Here is a 23,069-nt window from a genome sequence, read left to right as displayed (position 1 = left end):
CTCATACACAGGTGCATAAGGCAGGAAGCACTTGAATTCCAGGCCATCATGAACCATATACTGAGACCTGCTCTCAAAACAGTAGTCTATCAGGCTCGGCATAGTTGCACAGCATTTAAATTCAGAACTCAGGAGGTAGAGGCAGGCAGAGTTCTGTGCTTGTAACAAATTTTGAAAGCAGGTATGAATGTGTGTGTCTGTGATCCTAGCACTTAGAAGCCTGAAGTAAGATTATCTCCAGTTCCAGGCCAGCATGGTCTACAGAGTGAGATCCTCTCCCCAAAACAAACAAACAAACAAACAAACAAAAACAAGAGAGGGCTGAAAAGATGGCTCAGCACCTGCTGCTCTTCCGGAGGACCCAGATGCAATTCACAGCACCAAGACAGCACCTCACAACTGTCTATAGTTCCATTTTCAGGGGATCTGACACCCATTTCTGGCCTCCTTGGGCACCAGGCATGAACGTCAGGCACAGACATACATGCAGGCAAAATACTCATGTACATAATATAAAAATAAATCTTTATAGAGAAAACAGGACCAGCTTTGTTTCCAGCACCCAGAGCAGATGCAAGTGATCTCTGAGGCCTAGGCCAGCCCAGTCTACATAGCTCCAGACCATACATGGCTACATAGTAGAAGTCCTGTTTCAAAACAAAAACACATAGATTGGCACAGTTTCCCCTCCCTGTAATCATAACACTAAAGGGCTGAGGCAGGCAAGTCACCAAGGTACCTAGACAAGCCTGGATCACAGTAGGACTCTGTTTCCATAGATAGATAGATAGATAGATAGATAGATAGATAGATAGATGAGTAGGACTCTGTTTCAATAAATAAATAAGGAGATGAGTGGACTCTGTTTCAATAGATAAATAAATAGATGGACGGATGGATGGAGGGACATAACTCAGTGGTAGACTGCATCCTGAGCATGCATGTGTCACCCTAGGTTCAAGCCCAGAACCACAATAGTGAAACTGATTTACACACATGCACACTGGATAGTAGCAGATACAGTGATTTCAGTTTATCTTTCATATAGAATGAACAACTACAAAACTAGACTGAAAGATAACATATTATTGCAGTACCAGAGAGACAGTCTAAAGCAGTGTTTGAAAACAAGCTCATAATGTTTATTACTAGCAAGCAATGAGAACAAGGAAAAAAAATATAAAGTTTTCACAAAACAGCTTATTAATTATATTTGTTAGATTTTGGGAAATACTGGACCTCATATACACAAGTAAGTGCGTTATTAACTGTAATGTACATGAGCGAGGCTCTAGTTAGTACTACATAAACCAGACGTGCTTACACACACTGGGAATCCCAACACTCAGGAGGTACCAAAGTTAAATATTATCCTTATTGATACCAATTCTGAGGCCAGCCTGGGATACAGAAGACCTTGTCTCAGAGAGGCAGACAGACAGACAATGTCCGGGGTGATGGCAAAGGCAGGCATCTCTAGGATTCAATGCTAGTCTGGTCTGCACAGTGAGCTCCAGGGCCAGCCAGAGTTACATAGTGAGCCTTTGTCTCAAAAGAGCAAACAAACAACACCTGAATAGTTGTACAAGTATTTTGCCCATTCATATATTGAATGAAATGTACATAAGTATTCTTTTACAAAAATCCCAAAACATCTGAAATTATGCCAACTATATAAAAACAAAACAGAAAATAAAAATACTACTAAGGGATTTCATTGCCTGAAAGGACAAATTTAACACTTGGTATCAATATTTAAACTTCTTTATTCCCATCCCATCCTTTAAGTCTTATAATATCTATCCTTCTTACAATTTCCTCTCATATGAAATGCATCATGATCCTGTCAGTCAAGAAAAGTATCAATCTTCTTTATCAGCCCCAACCTCCAGACATCTTGCTGAATTGAATCTCTTTGGAGTTGGATCTTTTCTCCATCAGAGTTCCATTTTAAAATTCCGTTTATAAGTCTGGCATATGAGACTTTAATTGTTCTGTCACAGCTTTCTCTTCTTCAGTCAGTAGAGTTAGCTAGAAAACAAATTATAAAATGTTTATTTCAAAACCTTCAAATGTTGTTAGATGAGTTAAATTTTGCTTTGTTGCACAAATTGTTTCATAATCTTATACTACATATTTAGTCATGAAACTTGAAAGGCAAAGGAAAACAATAGCTATCTGGCTATTTATATACCATGGTTGAGCTTTCAAAGAACTTGCAATTAGGCTGTACAAACAAGATCAACAAATCGAACGAACTATCAATTAACAGAACTAAATGAATGTTTGAATACCATATTTGGAAAAGAGATTTGGACCAAAACAGTAGAAATTTTCCCCAGAGAAATAAGTGTGTGCTGAATTTTGAAGACTTCATCACAAAAATCATTTTAAAAAATAAAATAAGCCAGACAGTAGTATTATACACCTTTAATCCCAGTACTTGGAAGGCAAAAATAGGCTGTTCCTCTGGATGCCAGCCTGATCTACAGGGTGAGTTCTAGAACTGCCAGGGCTACACAGAGAAACCGTGTCTCTGGAAGGGGGAAGGGGAGGCGGGATTATTGATACATAATAAAAATGGATGATCAGGAAAACAGCAAGAAGTAACTATCCAAACAAGGCAGGTCGGAGCAAGAACAGAAACAAAAGAGAGTAAGATTCACGCTGAAGGATTTTCACAGAACACCAACAAGTTAGCTGAGAAATGGGTTATACGGGAAAGTAACACAAGCTACAGCTCAAACTTCTGAAACAGTTACAAACTGGCCTAATTATATAGGTCATCTCTAGAGAGACAACCAGATCTAGAACATGCCAGAACTACAGAATCAGCATCTCCAGGGTAGCTCTGGCCAATAGCACTTTGCACGAAGCTGGAAGCAATCTGTATCTGCACTGTCTAATCAGTGCAAAACAAGAAACAAACAAAAAAAATCAGGAGATGAAGAACTGAATTCTCAGGTTTATGTAATTATGTTTAAATTTATATAACCATGTGTGGCTACTGGATAGCCCAGTTGTCCAAAACCTCAGAACCCCATGATTCTTCCATGGAGCTGGTTTGACGGATTAACATTGGCCCAACATGTTCATATGTGTAAAACTTTAAGCTCATACTCTACAACCCAAAGAGTTGCATAACTGATATTAATGTGGCAGGACACATTCTTAAAATCCCTGTTTTTCCTAAGATTGCTAGGCAAAAACTCTCAGACCACCAATTTAGTAAATCCTCAAAGGTTTTTTCCTAAATTAAAGCCAAGTTAATCAGTCTGAAGTTTGAATCAACTGTTTTGATTTTGTTTTCTAGCTGGGTATGGTGGCACACACCTTTAGTTCTAGCACTTGAGAGGCAGAGACAGGGGGATCTCTGTGAATTCAAGGCCAGCTTGATTTACATAGCAAGATCCAGGACAGCTAGACTACATAGAGAGGGACCCTGTCTCAAAAACAAACAAAAACTTATTTTTATTTATGTGTATGCGTATCTGTGTAAACATGTACTACATGAACAAGTCCCTGGGAAGCCAGAAGAGAGTCACAAATCCCTGAACCTAGAGTTATAAACAACTATAAGCTGCTCTGTGGATGCTGGGAATTGATCTTGGGACCTCTACAAGAACAGCAAGTATCCTTAACTGCTGAGACTTCTCTTCAATCCCTGTAATAATTTTTCTTAACTCGTGTTTTTTGAAGCATCTTTCAATGAAGTACAATACATTCTTTTAAAGCCTTTCTTATTGCCAATTATTATATTCCTGTTCTAAAGTTTTGGGTATTTTTTTTGTCTGTTTTGAGACAGATTCTTACTCTGTAGCTCATACTGTTCTGGAGTCTACATCAGTCCCGCATTATCCTTCCAAGTGCTGCATTTAGAGGCATGATTGCCATATCCAGCTGTTTTGGTACAAATCTCTCTCTCTCTCTCTCTCTCTCTCTCTCTCTCTCTCTCTCTCTCTCATGTATAACCATTATAACTGAGCATATTTAACCTTCCACATCTTAGATATTTCTATTTATTCATTCCCCCCACTTCCTCTTCTGTTCTTGGCTCTCTAATTTTTTTTTTTTGGGGGGGGGGTTGAGACAGGGTTTCTCTGTGTAGCCCTGGCTGTCCTGGAGCTCACTCTGTAGACTAGGCTAGCCTTGAACTCTCGAACTCAGAAATCCGCCTGCCTCTGCCTCCCAAGTGCTGGGATTAAAGGCGTGCGCCACCACCACCCGGCTCTCCCTATTTATTAAGATTACCAATTTATGTCCTTTTGAACATTGTTAATTCAAAGACACTGTGTTACCTTTCCAAATGAACAGTCACTGTCACTGGTGACGATTAGAGCAGTTTTACTTTCTGTTGCACATAATGCACCATTTCCCTTAAGCACACAAAGATCCTCACACAAGAATGGAAAAACCTTTTAGCTTATTTAGAGCATTTCAGTAAATCTTTGGTTAAATGTAGCCTTTGAGTTTATTCTCAAACATTTGTACCTATTATTGAAAAAAAAAAAAAACCCAACTTTTAAAATTTAAAATCCCTTTACAAATTGTATCCTACATGCACCCCTTTCTCCAGCCCCCAACAAAAAAATTTCGTTCTGGTGATGCTGAGGGTCAGATCCAGGGCCATATGCTGAAGCTATTTGTGGCCATACAACCCTTTAATAGGTGTCATTTCCATTTCGTTCACATTTAGACAGCAGACAGGCTTAAAAATGCCAATTTATAAAGGTTATTACTAGAGAGAGAGATTTGTACCAAGACAGCTGGGTATGGCAATCATGACAATATAAGGGTTTCATTGATCTGCCCCTTTTAAACTTGAATATCTGTAAGTCTTGAATGCCACATCTGTAATTTAACTAAACTTTAAAATCTCATTTTTAAAAAACATTAATTTTTGTTATTTTTAATTACGTGTCTGGTGTGTGCTGGCACATGCTTTTAATCTCAGCATTCCAGAGGCACAGACTGGCTGATCTGTATGAATTAGGGGTCAATCTGGTTTGTAAGCAAGTCTCAGGGCAGCCAGAGCTACATAGTGAGACCCCATCTCAAACGGAAAAACATAAAGTTGTTAATTACATGTATATAAGTGTGTGGGTGTGTACATGTGAGTGCCTCGCCCGAGAGGAGGACAAAGGACACAGAACGCTTGCAACTGGAGTTAGTGCAGGTTATAGTGAACTGCCCACCATAGGTGCTGGGTCCTTTGGGAGAGCAGTATGTGCTCTTATTGCTCTTAACTGCTCAACTACTTATCCAGACCCTCTACTTACCCCATTTTTAAAGTGATGGGTACAAGATTCACAATATTCCAACATGGCTGTCATAGATTTTAAAATATAGCTTCCTTTTTCAAGGCTCATAACCTGCCTTCTGATCATTTCTCTTTTTGGCATAATCTGTTCCAAAAATGAACATTCCCATAGCTTTTTTCATCTGGCATAATCATTTCTCCCTTCAAACATTTCTACTTGGCTAATTTTATAGTTTAGATGACTTAGACATTATCACAAGGAACTGGGGATAGAATATTTGCCTAGCATGCAAAGAACCCCAAGTTTGATTTCCAAGAAGGCCGAGAAAAAAATGAGAGAAGAAAGGAAAGAGAGAAGAGAGGAGAGATGGTGTGTCAGGAAGGGAGGGGAAGAGAGACAGAGAGAATCCCTTATCATAAGAACACTGCTTTTCTATACCAGTTTGTAGTCTCAGTGAGAAATAATAGTACTATTTAGTATATCCAGCAATTCATACTAAGCATTCAGAATACTATTTTTTCTTTGTTCACACACCCCAATTTTTCTATACTTCAAAACTTTTATGGGCCAGGAGGTGGTGGCGCACGCCTTTAATCCCAGCACTTGGGAGGCAGAGGCAGGCGGATCTCTGAGTTCAAGAGTTCGAGGCTAGCCTGGTCTACAGAGTGAGTTCCAGGACAGCCAGGGCTACACACAGAGAAACCCTGTCTCGAAAAAACAAACAAACAAACAAACAAAAAAACAAAAACAAAAACAACTTTTATGAATTTGTAGATACCTTGTTATGGACATGTGGAGCCACATGGTTTCCAAGATCTGTCTCCAAAAATGTGCTCCTAATTTTGATCATGCATAATGAGAAAATGTGGCTTGAGTGGTAATAAAAAGTTAAACTGTGCGTGTGGCTTCCTTGGTAGATACTTGCTTAGGACACTTCAAGCCCTGGATTCAATCCTACTCCAGAGGTAGAGACAGGTCAGGCTACAAAGATGGCTCAGTGACTAAAAGCACTTGTTTCTCTTGCAGATGTTTGGTTCCTAGCACCCACACTTCGGCTCACCAAAATCTGCTCCAGGGACTCAGATGCCCTCTTTTGATCTCTATGAGCACCTGGCATATACCTGATACACATACTTACATACTTACACCTATACACATAAAAACGCATCTTAAATTATTTTTTCTTGAGAGAAGCCAGTGTAGCAGCTCTTTGCTACGTTATGGGTTCTTCTTTTCCTCTACCCCTCATCCGCCACCCCATACCATCCCCCATCATTTCAGCCCCTGTCTCTAGATAGGAGAAAAAGGAAAGAGGGGAGAGAGATAGAGATCCCTGAATCTATTTTCTTCTTGTTTCTTCTTTGAGCAAGACTGCTAACAAACCACAACAAACTCCCCTAACGACCATCAACCATTCTTCTGGGGTGGGGGTAGTTAGGGAGCTAGTATTTACATATCCTCTGAAAAGTTCCCAGAATTCCAAATGCCACACAATCACCGAAACTATCTGGAGCTGACAAAACCACATCTCAACTAAAGCACGAGTCAAATCCTAGCCAGCTGCTGCAGTCAGTCCGAAGCAGCCCATATCCATAACCCCGAAATTAAAACCAAAGCACATTCTTATTATATTTCTGTGCTTTTTAAGAAACCAAAATTCCAGAATTCTCACTTCAGCCAGTAATAACATCATAAATAAAATTAAAGGTCTTTATCCAGACAATCTAGTTTGTTCTTTGATTCCTTCTACAGTCTCTGCCGTCTAAACCCCTAACTTTTCTTTGACACTACATAAAAATGTTACAAAGTCAGTCAGTTCTCAGTTCAAACTCTTAGTGGCTAGCTCAGTAGCTGATGTTTTTATACAATCTATTTAAGGAGTCTTTATATATCACTGACCTAAGTTCACAAGTATAAGGATTCTCTTCTTTTTTCTTTTTTGTTTTTTTTTTTCCTTTTGTTTGGTTTGGTTCCTCGAGACAGGGAGTCTTTGTGTAGCCCTGGCTGTCCTGGAACTCACAGTGCCAGGATAACACATGAAGCACACCATGCCCAGTTTATGCAGTTTGGAGGGCTGAGCCCAAGGCTTCATCCATGTTGGACAAGCACTGTACTGAGCAACATCTCCAGTCCTTTTTGTTTGTTTTTAAGGTAGGATCTTACTCTGTAGCCCAGGCTGGCCTTAAGCAGTTTGTTTGTTGGGTTTTTCTTTAAGAAAGGGTCGCACTGTCTGGCCCCGGACCTCACCATATACAGCAGACTAGCCTATAACTCTTTGTGGGGAGGACTTCATTGATGGCTGATGCTGCTTGGTTTGGGGATTTTTGTTTTACCTTTGAAATAGTCTCCTTGGTCTAGGCTGACCTTACACTTGAAACATAGTCAAGGCTGGTCCTGAAATCATAACATTCATGCCTCCACTTCCCAAGTGCTGGAATTATTAATATTTACCACTCTCACTGACTTCGCATCAAACACTTACTAGTTCCTATATAAACCAGATGAATCCCACTGTGGTGGCACATTACTATAATTCCAGCACTCAGGAGGCTGAGGCAGGAGGACTGCTCTGAGTCCAAGACAGTATAATGATACCTTGTCTGCAAAAACAAAAAAGAATAGCTTCATCTTATAAATATTACTAAGTTTGTTTTCTCTTCAGCCACTGTTACAAAACCCAAGACACACAGTACACCTTTCATTAACGATGCTAAATCTATATTTTTCTTTTTTTCTCATTTTACTGAAAAGAAAAGCAATTAAGTTTTGGGGAATCAAGAAAATTCTATTTCTATCAATAGTTTAAATTGACTACTAAATCTAAATTCTTATATTGTAGGAAGCAGAGTAATGTGACTAAGATCCAGAGTGAATGCGTGGGTATTGTTGACATGAGCCGGCCAGGTCCAGGACCCCAGAGCCTCACCCCCTTGGAGGGATGACAAAGCCTTCCTCTAGTCTAAGTATTCCCTGGATATTTATGGCCTAAAACCTGCTCCCCTGTAGAGAAGGCTTCTATCTACAATAAACTCTGCCTCCTGGTTTATCTATGTGTAATAACCTGCCTCCCTGTTCAATTCTTTATAATAAATACTCTGCACTTCTGGCATGCTGAGGCTTCTCTAGAGAGTCCAGAGTGCCAAATCCTGTCTTTTCTTCATTCCCTCACCACCCTAGTCAGATCTAAGACCCTGGAAGCAGTGCATGGATTTGGCACAACGTATTGGGGTTTTATTTTTTAAAACAATATTCGCAACTAAACCTTCAAAAATCCAACGGGTAGTGGTGGCACACACTTGGGAGGCAGAGGCAGGTGGATCTTTATGTGTTTGAGGCCAGCCTGGTCTACAGAGTGAGTTCCAGGACATTCAGGACTACACAGAGAATCCTGTCTTGGGGGTGGCAGTGTGGGGGTAGGGAACAACGTCACAATTCCAATCTGTAAACTGAAAACATTACCTCCAGGTTTGTTTGCTTTTGTAGTTCTCGTATCATGGTCATTGTCTTGTTCAAAATAGCACAAATGCAGCTCTTGGTCTCTTTTTGCTCAACAGAAACTGCCTTAAAGCGTGCACATAAAGCTTGATAGCGAGACTTTATTGCTGATAATTCCTTTAAAATTGCAACAGCATTTTTCTACATCGGAAAAAAAAATAAGGTTAACATATATTAAATGATGTTGTGGACATACTAAGCTTATTTCAACACCTTCTACCACACATTTATTCCATCACTATGCAACCCTAGTTAGCCTAAAACTCTACATAGACCAGCCTGACCTAGAACTTAGAGCCATCTGCTTCTACTTCCTAGGCACTGTGGTTAAAGGTGTGCACCACCACGCCCAGCTAGAAAGGATCTACCCTTGTTTGTATACAAACACACAGGTACAAACACAAAATCATAATACTTAAACATTTTATAGGTAATTCTGACAATGATACATGTGTTCGTGTGTTTGTATGTGAGTGCGTGCACACATGCCACATTGGAAAAGTGGAGGTCACAGAATGACTTTCAAGAGAAAATTCTCTCCTTCCACTCTGGGTTCAAGGATTTGGACTGAGGTTATCAATCCTGCTTGGAAAGCCCATAATCTGAATATGAGGACATTTATGATGAAATAAGTCAATGAACAAATACAGATTTAAGAGTAATAAAATTCACAAAGAGTTGGAGTTGGGTAGGAGTGATGACGGAGGGGTACTCTTTAGTGAGTACAGTGTGTTTCAAGTTTGGAAAGAACTTGCTGAGAGAGGCAGGCAGAGTGGTGACGTACACCTTTAATCACAGCCCTCAGCCAAGAAAGCCAGAGCTATGCAGAAAAAGCCTCCTGTCTTGAGGAGAAAAAAAACAAAACCAAAAAGAAAAACCAACTCGCTAAGATAGAAGGTGGAGATACATGTTTAATAAAGCAAATGTCAATATAACACCTAAATGGTACACTTCAAAAAGATTTACATGGCCAAGCACAATGGCAGATATCTATAATCCCAGCAAATGGGAGGCTTAAATAGATAAGAAGTTCCAGACTGGATCCTGGGTTGCATAGCAAGTTTGAGACCAGCCTGGGCTACATAATTTTAAGGCTAACCTAGACTAGATACTAAGTTTCTGTTTCAAAGTTACAAAAAGAATAATTCTTTTTTAAAGATTTATTTTATTTATATGAGTACACTGTAGCTGTTTTCAGATACATCAGAAGAGGGCATCAGATCTCATTACAGTTGGTTGTGAGCCACCATGTGGTTGCTGGGAATTGAACTCAGGACCTTCGGAAGAGCAATCAGCACTCTTATCGGATAAGCCATCTCTCCAGCCCAAGAATAATTCTTAATGACAATTATTTTGGACATTCTGTTGGTTCCCGAAATTATCAAGTATGAGTTGCTTTTCTGGCCAGTAATTCCACAGAAATGAAAATATGTGCACACAGAACTTCTACATGAATGTTCACAGAGGCACTATTCATTGTAGCCTAAAGGTAGGAATGGCCTGAATATCTCACTGATGAGTGGATTAAAAAAAAAAAAAGCCAGGCAGTGGTGGCGTATGCCTTTAATCCCAGCACTTGGGAGGCAGAGGCAGGCGGATTTCTGAGTTTGAGGCCAGCCTGGTCTACAGAGTGAGTTCCAGGACAGCCAGGACTACACAGAAAAACCCTGTCTCGAAAAAAAAAAGTATAGTTCTACAATGGATAGCTTCTAACTATAGAAAAGAACTAAGGACTGGTCATGGAACAACATGGAATAAAGTTGGAAACATGCTAAGTAAGAAGTGAAGAAGCACATTACTTCCACCTCACTGTTTGGGAAATGCTTACGGTGACACACCTGTGGGACTAGAAAGTACATTACTAGATGCCATGAACTGAAGGGGCCAGGATTAGAGGAATGGGGAAAATAGTTTCTTCTTCAGGTGTTAAAAATGTTCCAAAAGTAAGGTAAATAGTGAAAATTAAGGTTTCAAAGCAGGCGCTGGTGCCATAGCTCAGTAAGTGCTTCCCCTGCAGGCCTTATGACTTACATTCAATCTAAGAATCCAGTAAGAATTGACTCCTAACCTTAGGAATTGGCCTCTAACCTCCTCATGTGGGCCAGGGAATACATCCACACATGCATACACCACACACATAGTAGTAATAAAGATTTTTTAAAAATCATCTAGGGGACAGCTATCGGACTGTGAGTGACTATACTAAAGTCTACAGAATTGTACACCTTACTGGGTTGGTTTGTACAAAGTTCAGGCTGGCTTTAAACTTGCAAAACCAAAGTCTGGTTTGGGATTCTGTTGTTTAGTTTTTGTTTTTCTACAGTCTCACTAATGTAGACCTGATTCCCCAGACTCAGGTACACAGGCTAGCTAAATATTTACAGCAATGCTCCTGCCTCTGGCTCCCAAGTACTGGCATCATGGGTGAGTACAATCATGTCCAGCCTAAAATAATTTTTTTATGTATGGAATTTTTTTCATTCAAATATATTATTTCCTGACTACTGTCAAGTATACTGTCAACAGACAATGCATGGAGATTGTTTCCTCTTTCCCACAGACACGTATACTTAGAAGGCATGAATTTATGGCATATAAACAGAACTCTGATGCAGTGGGCATGCACCTGTGATTCCAGCTGCTTAGGGGGCTGAAGCAAGGGGATCTCAGTTAAGCCCAGAATGGAGACCATCCTAAGCAACACAGTGAGACTCTTTCTCAAAATTAAAGTTAGTACTTTCTAAATGTGACCTTAATACTGTTCTAGTTAGCTTTCTATTGCTATTAATAAAACACTGACCAAAACACTCTCTGGGAGGAAAAGGTTTACACAGCTTACTCAGTGCAATCATAGTCCATCGTAAAAGGAAATCAGGACAGGAACTCAACCAGGAACCTGGAGGCAGGAATAGAAGCAGAGGCTGTGGAAAAGCGCTTTTTACTGGCTTGCTTCTCATCACTTGCTCAGCCTGCTGCTTCCTTATACAACCCAGGACCACCTGTCCAAGGACAGCCCTGCCTAGAGTGGGCTGGGCCAATACCTATCAATCATATAAAAGAAAAAAAAATGCTCACACGGACTTGCTTAGAGGTAGTCTGATAAAGGCAGTTTTTCAATTGAAGTTCCCCTCAGATGACCCTGAACTGTGTCAAGTTGAAAGAAAAAATAACTACGTAACTTTATGCAAAAATTACTGTTCACACCTATATTATAATTAAGCAAACTTAAGAGCATATCATCTTTGCCAAAAAACAGAATGACTACTTAAGCCTTCTCCTCTCAATCTAAGAACCAGTATTGTAGGAGTAGGAATATTCAGTCTTCGCACTTCAGAGACTTCTTTCTGACTTGTACTTTTTGAGTTCATCATCTGTTTTTAAAAATTTGCATGTATTTTATTATCAGTATAATTGCTTCAGTATACCATAAACAATCTTCCACAAAACAAGATGTCATCACTCTACAAACCTAGTGCTTAAGAGCTAGGTACTTAGTAATTGTTAGAATATATTGCAATTAGAAATATTACCAGAAAATATTTGTATAAAGTAGCCAGGCATAATGGTGCACACCTTTAATGCCAGCATTCAGAAGGCAGAGGCAGACATCTATCTGTGAGGCTGAAGCCAGGCTGGTCTATATAGTGAGTTCCAGGACACCCAGGGCTGCACAGTAAGACTCTGACTTGAAAACAAAACAAAAAACAAAATGATTTCCTTATTTCCCAATTACCTCTCCAGCTGAATGTGGGTGATTAGTCTTGATTTCATATTCCAGCCTATATTGAAGGTAATCCAAATCAGAATCAGCTTTCTGGAACTAAAAAACCAGTACACATATATTATTTAGTAAACATAATTATTCTTTTCATGTTAGAATATTATACTAATATGTGATAAACACTCATTCTAAACTTGTAGCTATAAAGAAAGTATTTAACAGCACTTGGGAGGCAGAGGCAGTGGATCTCTGTAAGTTCAATGCCTTCCTGGTCTACAGAGCAAGTTCTAGAACAGCCAAAGCTACAAAGAGAAACTCTTGTTTCCAAAAACAAAGCAAAACAAAAGTACATATAAACAGACAGGCGGTGGTGGCTCACCCCTTTGATTCCAGCACTCAGGAGGTAGAGTTTGAGAACTCTCTGTGAGTCTGAGGCCAAGAGTTCCAGGACAGCCAGGGCTACAGGGAAAAACACTGTCTCCTGGGAGAAAAAAATATTAGCAAAAGCAAACAAAAGTTTATCAAGCAAACAATATCTATAATACTCTATTAAAAACTTAAAACTAGGGTTGTGCTAGATGGCAACAGGAACCAGCAGGTGAAGATGCCTGCAGTCACGCCTGACAACCTGAGTTCAATCCCAAGATCCCCATGGTCAAAGGAAGGACTTACACTTTCTTTTGTTGTTCTGGCGCAGGTATACCTAGGGCTGGCTACAGCAGAAAATAAGGTTGAAAATCCTCATTCTCCAGTTTACCCCTCTGGAATGGCCTATGCTCCTCCATTATCAGGCAGTGCTAGCCATCTAAGAACCTATCTAGTGAACAAAGACGTCATTCAAGCTGTACTTTAGATCTTAACATGCGTCATGGCATGTGTACCACTACATGTGTGCACTAGCTGTTTTATGTAGGGCTGTGTTAAATCTTGTTAAGATTTCATTTGGGGGCCAGAGAGAATTCAGTAGTTATGAGAGCTCTTACTCTTGCAGAGAATCTAGGTTTGTGTCATTCTCAGCACCCACATGACTGCTCAAAACCAACTGTAACTCAAGTTTCAGAAGATCCAATACTCTCCTCTGGCTTCTACAAGCTCCTGTACACTTGTGAAGGATATAGACTCAAGCGAGCACACATATACGTACACATAAAAATATTAAATAATTTACAAAAAAACTTCTTTTAAATGTGTGTGTGTGTGTCTAAGTTTGCCTTGCCACATGTGTAAAGAAACCCACAGAGGCCACAAGAGTGGAGAATCCTCTCAAGTCTCAAGTTGGTATTGCAAACAACTGTAAGCTGCCCAACCTGGGTGCTGAGAAGCAAACTCCAGTCTTCTGGAAAAACAAGAAGCACCTTGACCCCAGAGCCATCACTCCAGTCTCCAAACCACAAATCTCCAAGAAAATAGTATAATGACCTTGGATTGAGGAAAAAAAAAAAATGTGTGCATATGCCTGTGATTTATGTGCATGCACATATGTACATGTATCATGCATGGACAGGAAGACTTTAAGACATTAAAGAAGATACATCAGTTGCAGATAAACACATGAAAATATTCAATATCACTAAGAGGACTACGGAAAAGATTTTAATCAAATTTTTTACCTTTTATGTGTGGGTGTGTTTTTTTCATGACAAGGTCTCTCTGTATAGCCCTGGGTTCCTAGAACTCAACCTGTAGACTAGGTCTCAAACTCAGAGATTCACCACCCCCTGCCTCTCAAGTGATGGGATTAAAGGCTGTGCCGCCACTGAGTTGATTTTAGCAACTTCTCCTAGTAGTCTCATTTCTCAGTATTTTCACAAAAGAAATTATGTCCACACAAAGACACTCAAAGTTTCCAACAACTTTATTCATAACAGGCAAAGCCTGGAAACAACCCAAGAAACAATTTGTCAGATTTTATACAATGAAATATACTCAGCAATAAAAATGAATCAATTATCAATGCATGGAACAAAGACAAGACGACAAAAGCAGTTACAGTAAGTACAAGAATGCAAACATAAAAGAACAAATATGTGTCAGCCCATTCATAAGAAATTTCAGAAAACTACTGTTTGAGAGGAGACTGCAGACAGACACAGATACTTTTGAAATGAAAATGTTTTATATCTTAGTAGTGGAGTTAGTTACATTATGTATACATTTGCCAAAACTCATTATAGTGTACACTTAAATTTTTAGTTTTACTTACATAAAATGTACAATAAGCTCATTACCAAAACATGATGATTTTTGTATGGACAAAAGGATATACTGTATGATATACACTGTGACAGCTTCCACAAGATTTTTTTTTTTAATTCTATCTTTATTTTCTTTTGAGGGGAAAGTTGCAAGGGCAGAGGGCCAATACTAAGGGACATAAGGGGAATTGGGGTGCTGGGGTTCATAATGTGAAGTTCACAGCCAATAAAAGGTTTTTTTTTTAAGGAGTGATTTATATTTTATAGTTACAATAATTAAACCCTTCTAAGTCTTCAGGATTGTATTATTCTGTGTATGTATCACTTTGTGTCTTTGTATTTGTGTGCCTGCAAAAGCTGGAAGACAGCACTGAACTGCCTAGACCTAAAATTACAAGTAGCTGTGAGCGAAGGGAACTCAGGTCCTTTGCAGTGTTCTTAACGGCTGGACCATCTCTCTAGTCCCCTCCCTAAGTATTAAATTTAAGCATTTCTTATATAATTCTAAAATGGACACTAAGACATAAAGCATTACCACAGTAAATAGACATGAGAGACTATCACGTGCCAACTCATACACTATAAAACCTAAGAGTTGCCAGTCTGTTACAAAAAGAAACAAATTACAAAGTATTATTCAGTTAGACAAGCTATTACTTCACAACGTACAGTAATGAATTTTCAGTACAATACAGAAGTGATTAATGGTAAGATTTTTTTTCAAATGATGACTTTTTAAAAAATATACACAGTAACAAAATTATACAGTTTTCAGCACTGAAAGTTATAGAAAAGTTTTCACAAATACTGAAGATGTAAAAGGAACCAAAAAAGGTGTGCAACCTGCTTCCGGATGCTTTGACAATACTATTGCACTGCTAGCTGTAAAGTACAGTAGTGCAATAAAGTCAGAGCAGTCGTTAGCAGTAGTGAGCAGGAAAGGAATGTAAGGTTCAGTGTGCAAAGACCTTAAAGTTGAGTTGCCATTTTGGTCAGAAGACATCCAAAACCTAAAAACATTTATACCAAAGTTTTTGGAAGGGCAAAGGATCAAAGTGATAATTGGTTTTTGATGACTAACCTGTAAGTAGCAGCGTTCAGACATAAACATGCACAGATGTAAAGGAATTTTGTAATATGTCCTGAGCCTTTAGTAACTAACATGGGCATCAGTAATACTTTACGATTGATATTAACAAAATCAGCTGTAATTACTACTGAGGCAAATATGTGAAAAACTATGTTCTCTGCTGAAATGTAATGTTGGTTAACTCCTTTTCCAAAGCAACTGGGTTACCTACCATAGAAAACAACTCCTTTGAGTAATTAATTCAAAGAATCAATGAAAAGGATTCAATGGTTAAAGAGCATTTGCCCTTGCAGAGATCCTGGGTTCGATTCCTAGCACCCACTTTGCAGCTCAAAACCATCCAAGAATTCCACAGGATCCAGTGCCCTTTTCTGACTTCCTTGGGCACCAGGCACAAATGTGGTGCACAGACAAACATATAGGCAAAACATTCATATTCATAAAATAAATCTCAAAAAAAAAAAAAAGAAATGAATCTCTCAAACCTATATATTCAATTTATCTCTATAGAATCTACACGTATGCACACGCACATAAAGCACTGAAATCTTCACAAACACACACACACACACACACACACATAAAGCACTGAAATCTTAATGCTTTGGGGCTGGAGAGATGGCTCAGAGGTTAAGAGCACTGACTGCTCTTCCACAGGTCTTGAGTTCAATTCCCAGCAATCACATGGTGGCTCACAACCATCTGTAGAGATCCTGGGTTCGATTCCTAGCACCCACTTGGCAGCTCAAAACCATCCAAGAATTCCACAGGATCCAGTGCCCTTTTCTGACTTCCTTGGGCACCAGGCACAAATCTGATGCCCTCTTCTGGTGTGTCTGAAGACAGACAGTAAGTATACTCACATATATAAAATAAATAAATCTTAAAAAGAAAATCTTGGTTTTTTTTTTTAATCTAAGAGTTTATTGAGGGTTATTACAATATGGGAAGAGATTATCAGGGAACCAGTATATTCTAAACAGAATGTTAGCCCAACCTAACCTAATACTAGTAGACAAGAGGATTTTTAATATTTCACTCTTAAAATATCCTACATAGTGAAGAAAAGCATATGCATTCTCTTCAAACTTAGAACTATCAAGAAAACAATAAGAGGGATAAAATGTTTCTTTAAAAATCAGAGGTAGCCGGGCAGTGGTGGCGCACGCCTTTAATCCCAGCACTTGGGAGGCAGAGGCAGGCGGATTTCTGAGTTCGAGGCCAGCCTGGTGTACAGAGTGAGTTCCAGGACAGCCAGGGCTATACAGAGAAACCCTGTCTCGAAAAACCAAAAACAAAAAAACAAAAAAAAAAAGTCAGAAGTAAACCAAGAAACAGAATCCAAGTATCCTATAACACTGCCTTTGTGAACAGTCCCAAGTGGGATCACAAAAGCAGGGCAGGAGACAAATACCACTCAGTAAATGAAGGGAAAATGTTAGCGAACAAAGGTTACCCTACAATGAGCTTATTCCACCATTAGTAATGCTGACTGATGAAAAAATGCATTCCCATTATTTTCATTGACCTTCCTTTAAATGGTCCAATTCAGCTACTCAGGCAGATCAAACCTACTAAAAAAATGGTACACTTATCCTCAAATCCTGGGCTCCAAAACCCAAATTTGGGAATATTTGATTCTGCTAACCAACCATTGGGTTTTAAAGACAAATGTTTAAAAGGCAAATTTAATTTTCTGAATTAGATGTTAACACAGGAAAAATACCAAATAATTTATTAAGACTAGACTTTTACAGAGTAAGGACAACTACTGCCTTTACAAAGTTAAATAGTATGCACTCCTATTATATATGCAAGGGTTTCTTGGCAAATCTCTTTTAAGTATTGTAAAGACCTAGAAATAAAAGAAGATTGTCCAAGAAATCATTCATCTTTGGCTCACAAAGTAACTTTTTTGACAGATACTTTTTTAAAAAAAGAAACACAGCAAATGTGAAAATAAAATGTCTTTTGTTGTCTAGTCAATAAAACACAGTTAACATTGAAAATCATGATTAAAAATAATTTGTTTTCAAGCCTTTGGTTATGAAAAAAAGTTCAGTAATCTGAAAAATGTAAATCCTACCATGAATGTACTTCAGGAAATGTCACAACGGGAAAAGCTGCTTTCCTCTCTTCCCCTGCAAAAAGAAAATTTAAAGCTACCCCATAATTTATAAGTATCTAAACAGGTTAAAGTTCAACAACTTCATCACTTCCTAAAACTTACTTTTTGCAGGATGTTTAACTTGTGTTTTCTTTAAGATAATTTGCTTGATACGGTTTTTTAAAAGCCTGAGTACTGATTGTAATGGAAGGTCTAGATAAAGCTCAGAAATTGATCAACCAATTACAGAAAACAATCTATTAAAAAACAGAATTAGCCTCTAACAAGTAAAAACATCTCTACTTATTCCAGTGGAAGTAATTCACAATATGGGAGAGGAACAAGGGAATTTACAAGCCAGTTGATTGACAAACTCTAACCACAATATTTAACATTTTGTGCTTATTTTTAATATGGTAATAACACACACACACACACGAAAAATCCTCAAGTCAAATATTCATTTTCCAAGATTTGGAAAGCTGCAGAAAATTTTTCTCCCTTTCTCCCTCCTACACCCCCATCCCTAGACTCCCTCCAGAAAGAAAGTTTTTAAATACAACGTTAAACACAACGGGAAATCTTTCAAATGAAATGTGTTTGAAACACCTGAATTCATTAATGAACGAGAAAAGAAACTAAGGCCTCACACCTTCTGGGGTGGGAATGGAAGAGGCGGGTGGTACTCGCTATCTTCCAGGATCACCCCAAAGTCTTTTCCAAGGCACAAGTTACAAACCTCAAGAACTTCCTTGGAGAAAGTAGTAGCTCAGACACAACGGACAACTAAGCAGAGGGAAGGACAGGTTTCAGATGAAGAAGTGTTTTACTTTTTAATATTAATCTTGACATTTTTTAAAGGGGCGGGGGGTTGATTCGATGATCAATCTGGAAGAAAAGTGATCATGCAAAAGAAACCTGAAGATAGAACAAGAAAAACTAAGAAAAAAGGCGCGGTGATCTAGTGGGCAGAGCAAGGATGGGAGGGCGGGAATAAAGAGACCACTGATGGAGAACGACAAGGCCCCTCGGCTGGGCGCCCAGTGCATGCCGGCCTGGGCCGCAGCCGCCGAGGTCCTTCGTCCCGGGCTCTCCTGGCACAGAGGAAAGAAAGTGGGCACCTGGAAAGCAGAGGCCAGGCCTGGCGCATCGCCGCTAGCGCTCCTGGAAGGAGCTCCAGGCTCGGTCCCCGCGGCGGCTCCTCTCCCACGCCACCTCCAAGCCTGCGGGGCCAAGGCCAAGTTTCTCGAGCAAGTCTAGCGTCCTCTTTCAGGCTGTCCTAGCTCGCCTGCGAGTAGGTGCACAGTGCACTTGAATTTCTCCGCGCCCCTAGACTTCTGCCCTACCTCATCCTCCATCCCCCTTTTAGGAGAAACGTAAACGACCTCTCTCCTCCGTGGAGCTTTTAAAGACCGTTCCAGTCGCACTTGGGGAAAGAAGGTAGAACTACATGAGGCAGTATCTGTGCCGGGCTCGGCTCCTGGAGCCCGTGGAGGTGAAAGACAGAACTAGGGAATTACAAAGGCCCCACACCCTCAACATCTCCCGCCATTTCCCTCGCCAGTTCCCCGGATGTAACCCCTTTCCCCCCCCTCCCCGCGGCGGTTAAGAGACCAAAGCAGCTGGTGGTTCCAATCGCTGCAAAAGGAAGGACCTCAATTCGGGTTCCAGCCTCCACAACCGAGTTTCAGGAGACTCCAAATTGCGCCTCACCTTCTAGGCCATCGGTGGAGAACATTAATTACCCAGTAGGTTTCCTTCACTCTCCACTCACCATCAGTTCCAGCTTATCGACCTCCGCCTCCATATTGAATAGTTGACATTCCTGAGACCGCAGAGGGGCTTAAGCTGCAAGCCGTGCTAGCACTGAGGGCCTCTATTGGACAGCTGTCACTCAACGTCTCGCGCTCATTGGCTCGTCCGTTCCGTTGGCGCCCGCCCATTGGCGCCTGGGTAACGCCCCTCCTTATGAAACGCACTTTCCTATTGGGCAAAGACACAAAACGCTGCAGGATGATTGGCTGTTGAATATGTGATTTTTTTCCATTGGCTGCCTTATGTTCCCTACTTTCAAGTTCATACTTGGAAAAGAGTTTGCGATTGGTGCACTCGGAAGCAGCAGCAGTCAATGACATAAAAGCTCCCACTGCCGCCCTAGGCGACGTGACACACCTTCTTTTCCTCTCCGGCTTCCCCGCCCCTTCTCTCCCGCCTTCCCTTATTCATACAAGAAGCGCCTCAATTCCGATTGGCCAGGAGGTGATGCTCTCTCGGCCAATCGTAGTCCAAGCTGTGCTTTGATCCTTTGAAGACAACGAACCCTGTAGAGACCACGTCTACGATTGGTCGCTCTTAGGCAAAGATTTAATTTTGAAATTTTCTCTATAGTGTGGAAGAGACTCAGGCCCGAACTTCGTCTAATCCCCAGGCTCTTAGACTAGTAAGTGCAAGGACTATTTTTTTCTTTGTTACCTGGAGTCCCGTCTTCCGTTACTCGGACTGTTGATGGTTGTGTTCTTATGCCTGAAGGAGGTGGGATCTTGAGCTGGACGGAGAGGGGAGGGGGGGAGATGGAGCAGAAAAGGGAAGGTTTGGGCAGGACAAGAGCTCCACTGGCAACATCTGAGCGACATTTTTATTTAACACTGCAATATATGTTTTGAAGAGATTGCCTTTTGCTCAGTCTTTTCCGTAACTTTTTGCTTCTCTAAGGGGGCCCGCCCGACTATTGGTATTGGCTTCTCTGATCGCTAGTGACAAATGCAAACTATAGGGATCTACTCAAATTTCCTATCAGAATATTTATTTAACCAGATGCTCACCACCGCCATTCTTCAACACATTTAAGTTTGTGGAGGAGTATTTTATGAGGTAGTTTTACAACGTTCCATGATGCAAAGTTACTTCTGACATCTACTTTTAAAGTACACCCTTTGTTGTTTGTTTGGTTGGTTGGTTTTGTTTTGTTTTGTTTTGTTTTGTTTTGTTTTGTTTTGTTTTGTTTCGAGACAAGGTTTCTCTGTATAGCCCTGGCTGTCCTGGAACTCACTCTGTAGACCAGACTAGCCTCAAACTCAGAAATCCACCGCCTCTGCCTCCCAAGTGCTGGGATTAAAGGCGTGCGCCACCACTGCCTGGCAAAAAGTACACCCTTTTTACTGAATGTCTCTAGTGTCCTGGGTAAGACTAAGGACCTGAAGTCACTCTGAGAAAGACACAGGAAAGAACCAGGTGGAGTAAGGGGGTTGAGGAGGAGAGCAATGTTTCACAACATAAAACAAAATTGCCTATAGGAAAATGGCAGTATCATGCTACAGTATTCAAGGTGAACCAACTGAATTGGTGATAAAAATCAAATTGACTAAAGTTGAATGTTAAGAGATGTGTTTTAGAACGTTGATGATGAAATAGCAACTGTCATTTCCGATGCTGCCACAGTTTTAGAAGTGCCCCTAAGCAAAGAACTTTCCATATAACTGAACGGACTTCTTAAAGAACCAGCAGTGTCAACTCATGGAGAAGACTAATTATTATTTTTCTGAGACAGGGGCTTGTGTATCAACAACTAGAAAAGCCCTTTTGAGGCTTCAGATCAAACTAACCCAGACTTTTTTTTTTTCAGATAAGGAAATATATTTAAATATAAAACAAATATTTTAAATACTATTAAGTGTTTCAAAATACCTGTCTTAAAACACGTCTTCCATTTTGGATAATTGTATAAAGCCTGTTAAAGTTGCTATAGCCCCATAGTCTACTAGAAAAAGTCATGGTCTCTGAAGACTTACAGGTCTGCATTTTTATACTTTATTGTATACTAGGCAGATAGCTAATCTAACTCTCAGCTTAGTTTTGTATAACACTAGGACTAAAATCTTCCTTGTCAGGGATTAAAACCTTTGAGGAGATTGAAGATTAGCAGAGAAAAAGTAGAATGTACCCCACTTAAGGGGACATTTAATAAATGGTCCCTCCCACTATGACATCTGCCTATCATAGGAGATGCTCATTATATGTTACTGAATCACAAACCTATCTTTTAATATAATATAATCCACTACAGCCATTTTCTCCAATATAAGGAAATCAAAGGGCTCAGTACTCTAGTCACTGGTAAATTGTTTTCTAATATGCAGAAAGCCTTGGCTTGGCTCTGCAGCCCTTCATAAACCCAATGTGATATTACCATCGTATAATGCAGACTATCAAGTAGAGGCAGTAGTCATTCTTAGCTATATAGGAAGTTTGAAGGCCACCCTGGCATGCATAGAATCTTATCTCAAAATTATTTGTAAAAAGGAAGGAGGGTCAGCTCAGTAATAGAACGCTTGCCTAGATGAATGCAAAACCCTGGTTTGGGTCTCTGGCTAGGGAAGAGGGGCTTGCAGGGAATAAAGAGAAATTTATTTGGCTTTATGAATAAAACCACAAAAGCAAGGTAATCGACTAATGTAAAGACAAAGGAACAAATTCTGCAGAGACTTTGTTTTTGTTTTTCGAGACAGGGTTTCTCTGTGTAGCCATGGCTGTCCTGGAACTCACTCTGTAGACCACTAGCCTCGAACTCAGAAATCCGACTGCCTCTGCCTCCCAAATTCTGGGATTAAAGGCGTGCACCACCACTTTGCGACCTGCAGAGACATTTTAAAACTGACTTTACATCTTCTTCCATTTGAAATGATTTCTAGACTACTGCTTACTTTCTCTCTGGGGTTTGGTTTGGTTTGGTTTGGTTTGGTTTGGTTTGGTTTGGTTTGGTTTGGTTTGGTTTGGTTTGGTTTGGTTTATGAGACAGGATCTCATGTACCCAAGTTGGCCTTGAACTCATTAGGTAGCTGAAGCTATCCTTAAGTCCTGATCTACCTGTCTCCACCTTCTAAGTAGTGAGTACAGATGTGTACTCCGTACCTTTTTAGATGTCTTAGATACAGGTTCACTTGTGTATCTTTTTTTGTTTTTGTTTTTGTTTTTGTTTTCACTTACAACTACAATTTAGGCCAGGTGGTGGTGGCGCACGCCTTTAATCCCAGCACTTGGGAGGCAGAGACAGGCGGATTTCTGAGTTCGAGACCAGCCTGGTCTACAGAGTGAGTTCCAGGACAGCCAGAACTACAGAACTACACAGAGAAACCCTGTCTCGGGAAAAAAAAAAAAGCCTATTATTTATTTATTTATTTATTTATTTATTTATTTATTTATT

At 40.0% G+C, this 23,069-nt stretch overlaps 2 protein-coding genes across 5 annotated transcripts in view; one reads left to right on the top strand and one right to left on the bottom strand.

The window, feature by feature from the left end:
• Window positions 1-1,018: 1,018 nt before the first annotated feature.
• Ska2 (spindle and kinetochore associated complex subunit 2) lies at window positions 1,019-19,741 on the bottom strand. 3 transcript variants are annotated; one of them, XM_028772487.1, is made up of 5 exons: window positions 19,644-19,684; window positions 17,849-17,903; window positions 12,490-12,576; window positions 8,721-8,897; window positions 1,019-2,031 (listed from the first exon to the last, which is right to left on the bottom strand). In XM_028772487.1, exons 2-5 carry the CDS (start codon window positions 17,849-17,851, stop codon window positions 1,963-1,965), a joined length of 336 nt encoding a protein of 111 aa, XP_028628320.1. In that variant the 5' UTR covers window positions 17,852-17,903; window positions 19,644-19,684; the 3' UTR covers window positions 1,019-1,962. The 3 variants fall into 3 exon arrangements, with proteins under 3 accessions (XP_028628320.1, XP_028628318.1, XP_028628319.1); XM_028772485.1 differs by lacking the exon at window positions 17,849-17,903 and having other exon boundaries at window positions 19,644-19,741; XM_028772486.1 differs by lacking the exons at window positions 17,849-17,903; window positions 19,644-19,684 and adding an exon at window positions 19,216-19,314.
• Window positions 19,742-20,190: 449 nt separating this feature from the next.
• The window catches only part of Prr11 (proline rich 11), a 22,352-nt gene continuing 19,473 nt past the window's right edge, over window positions 20,191-23,069 (top strand). For both annotated transcript variants that reach the window (XM_028772472.1, XM_028772471.1), the window contains exon 1: window positions 20,191-20,309. The gene's annotated coding sequence lies outside the window, so the exon portion shown is untranslated. The remainder of the gene's footprint in view (window positions 20,310-23,069) is intronic.

Source organism: Grammomys surdaster, unplaced genomic scaffold (assembly GCF_004785775.1).
Source record: "Grammomys surdaster isolate TR1022 unplaced genomic scaffold, NIH_TR_1.0 213, whole genome shotgun sequence".
Classification (NCBI taxonomy): domain Eukaryota; kingdom Metazoa; phylum Chordata; class Mammalia; order Rodentia; family Muridae; genus Grammomys; species Grammomys surdaster.
This window is presented reverse-complemented; position numbering and strand designations above follow the sequence as displayed.

Coding starts and splice junctions, on each gene's coding strand:
- Ska2 (XM_028772485.1), bottom strand. CDS start 19,676: ATGGAGGCGGAGGTCGATAAGCTGGAACTGATG. Junction 8,898..12,489: donor ACCCACATTCAGCTGGAGAG/GTAATTGGGAAA, acceptor TTTCCGATGTAG/AAAAATGCTGTTGCAATTTT. Junction 2,032..8,720: donor AAAAGCAAACAAACCTGGAG/GTAATGTTTTCA, acceptor TTTGTTTTCTAG/CTAACTCTACTGACTGAAGA.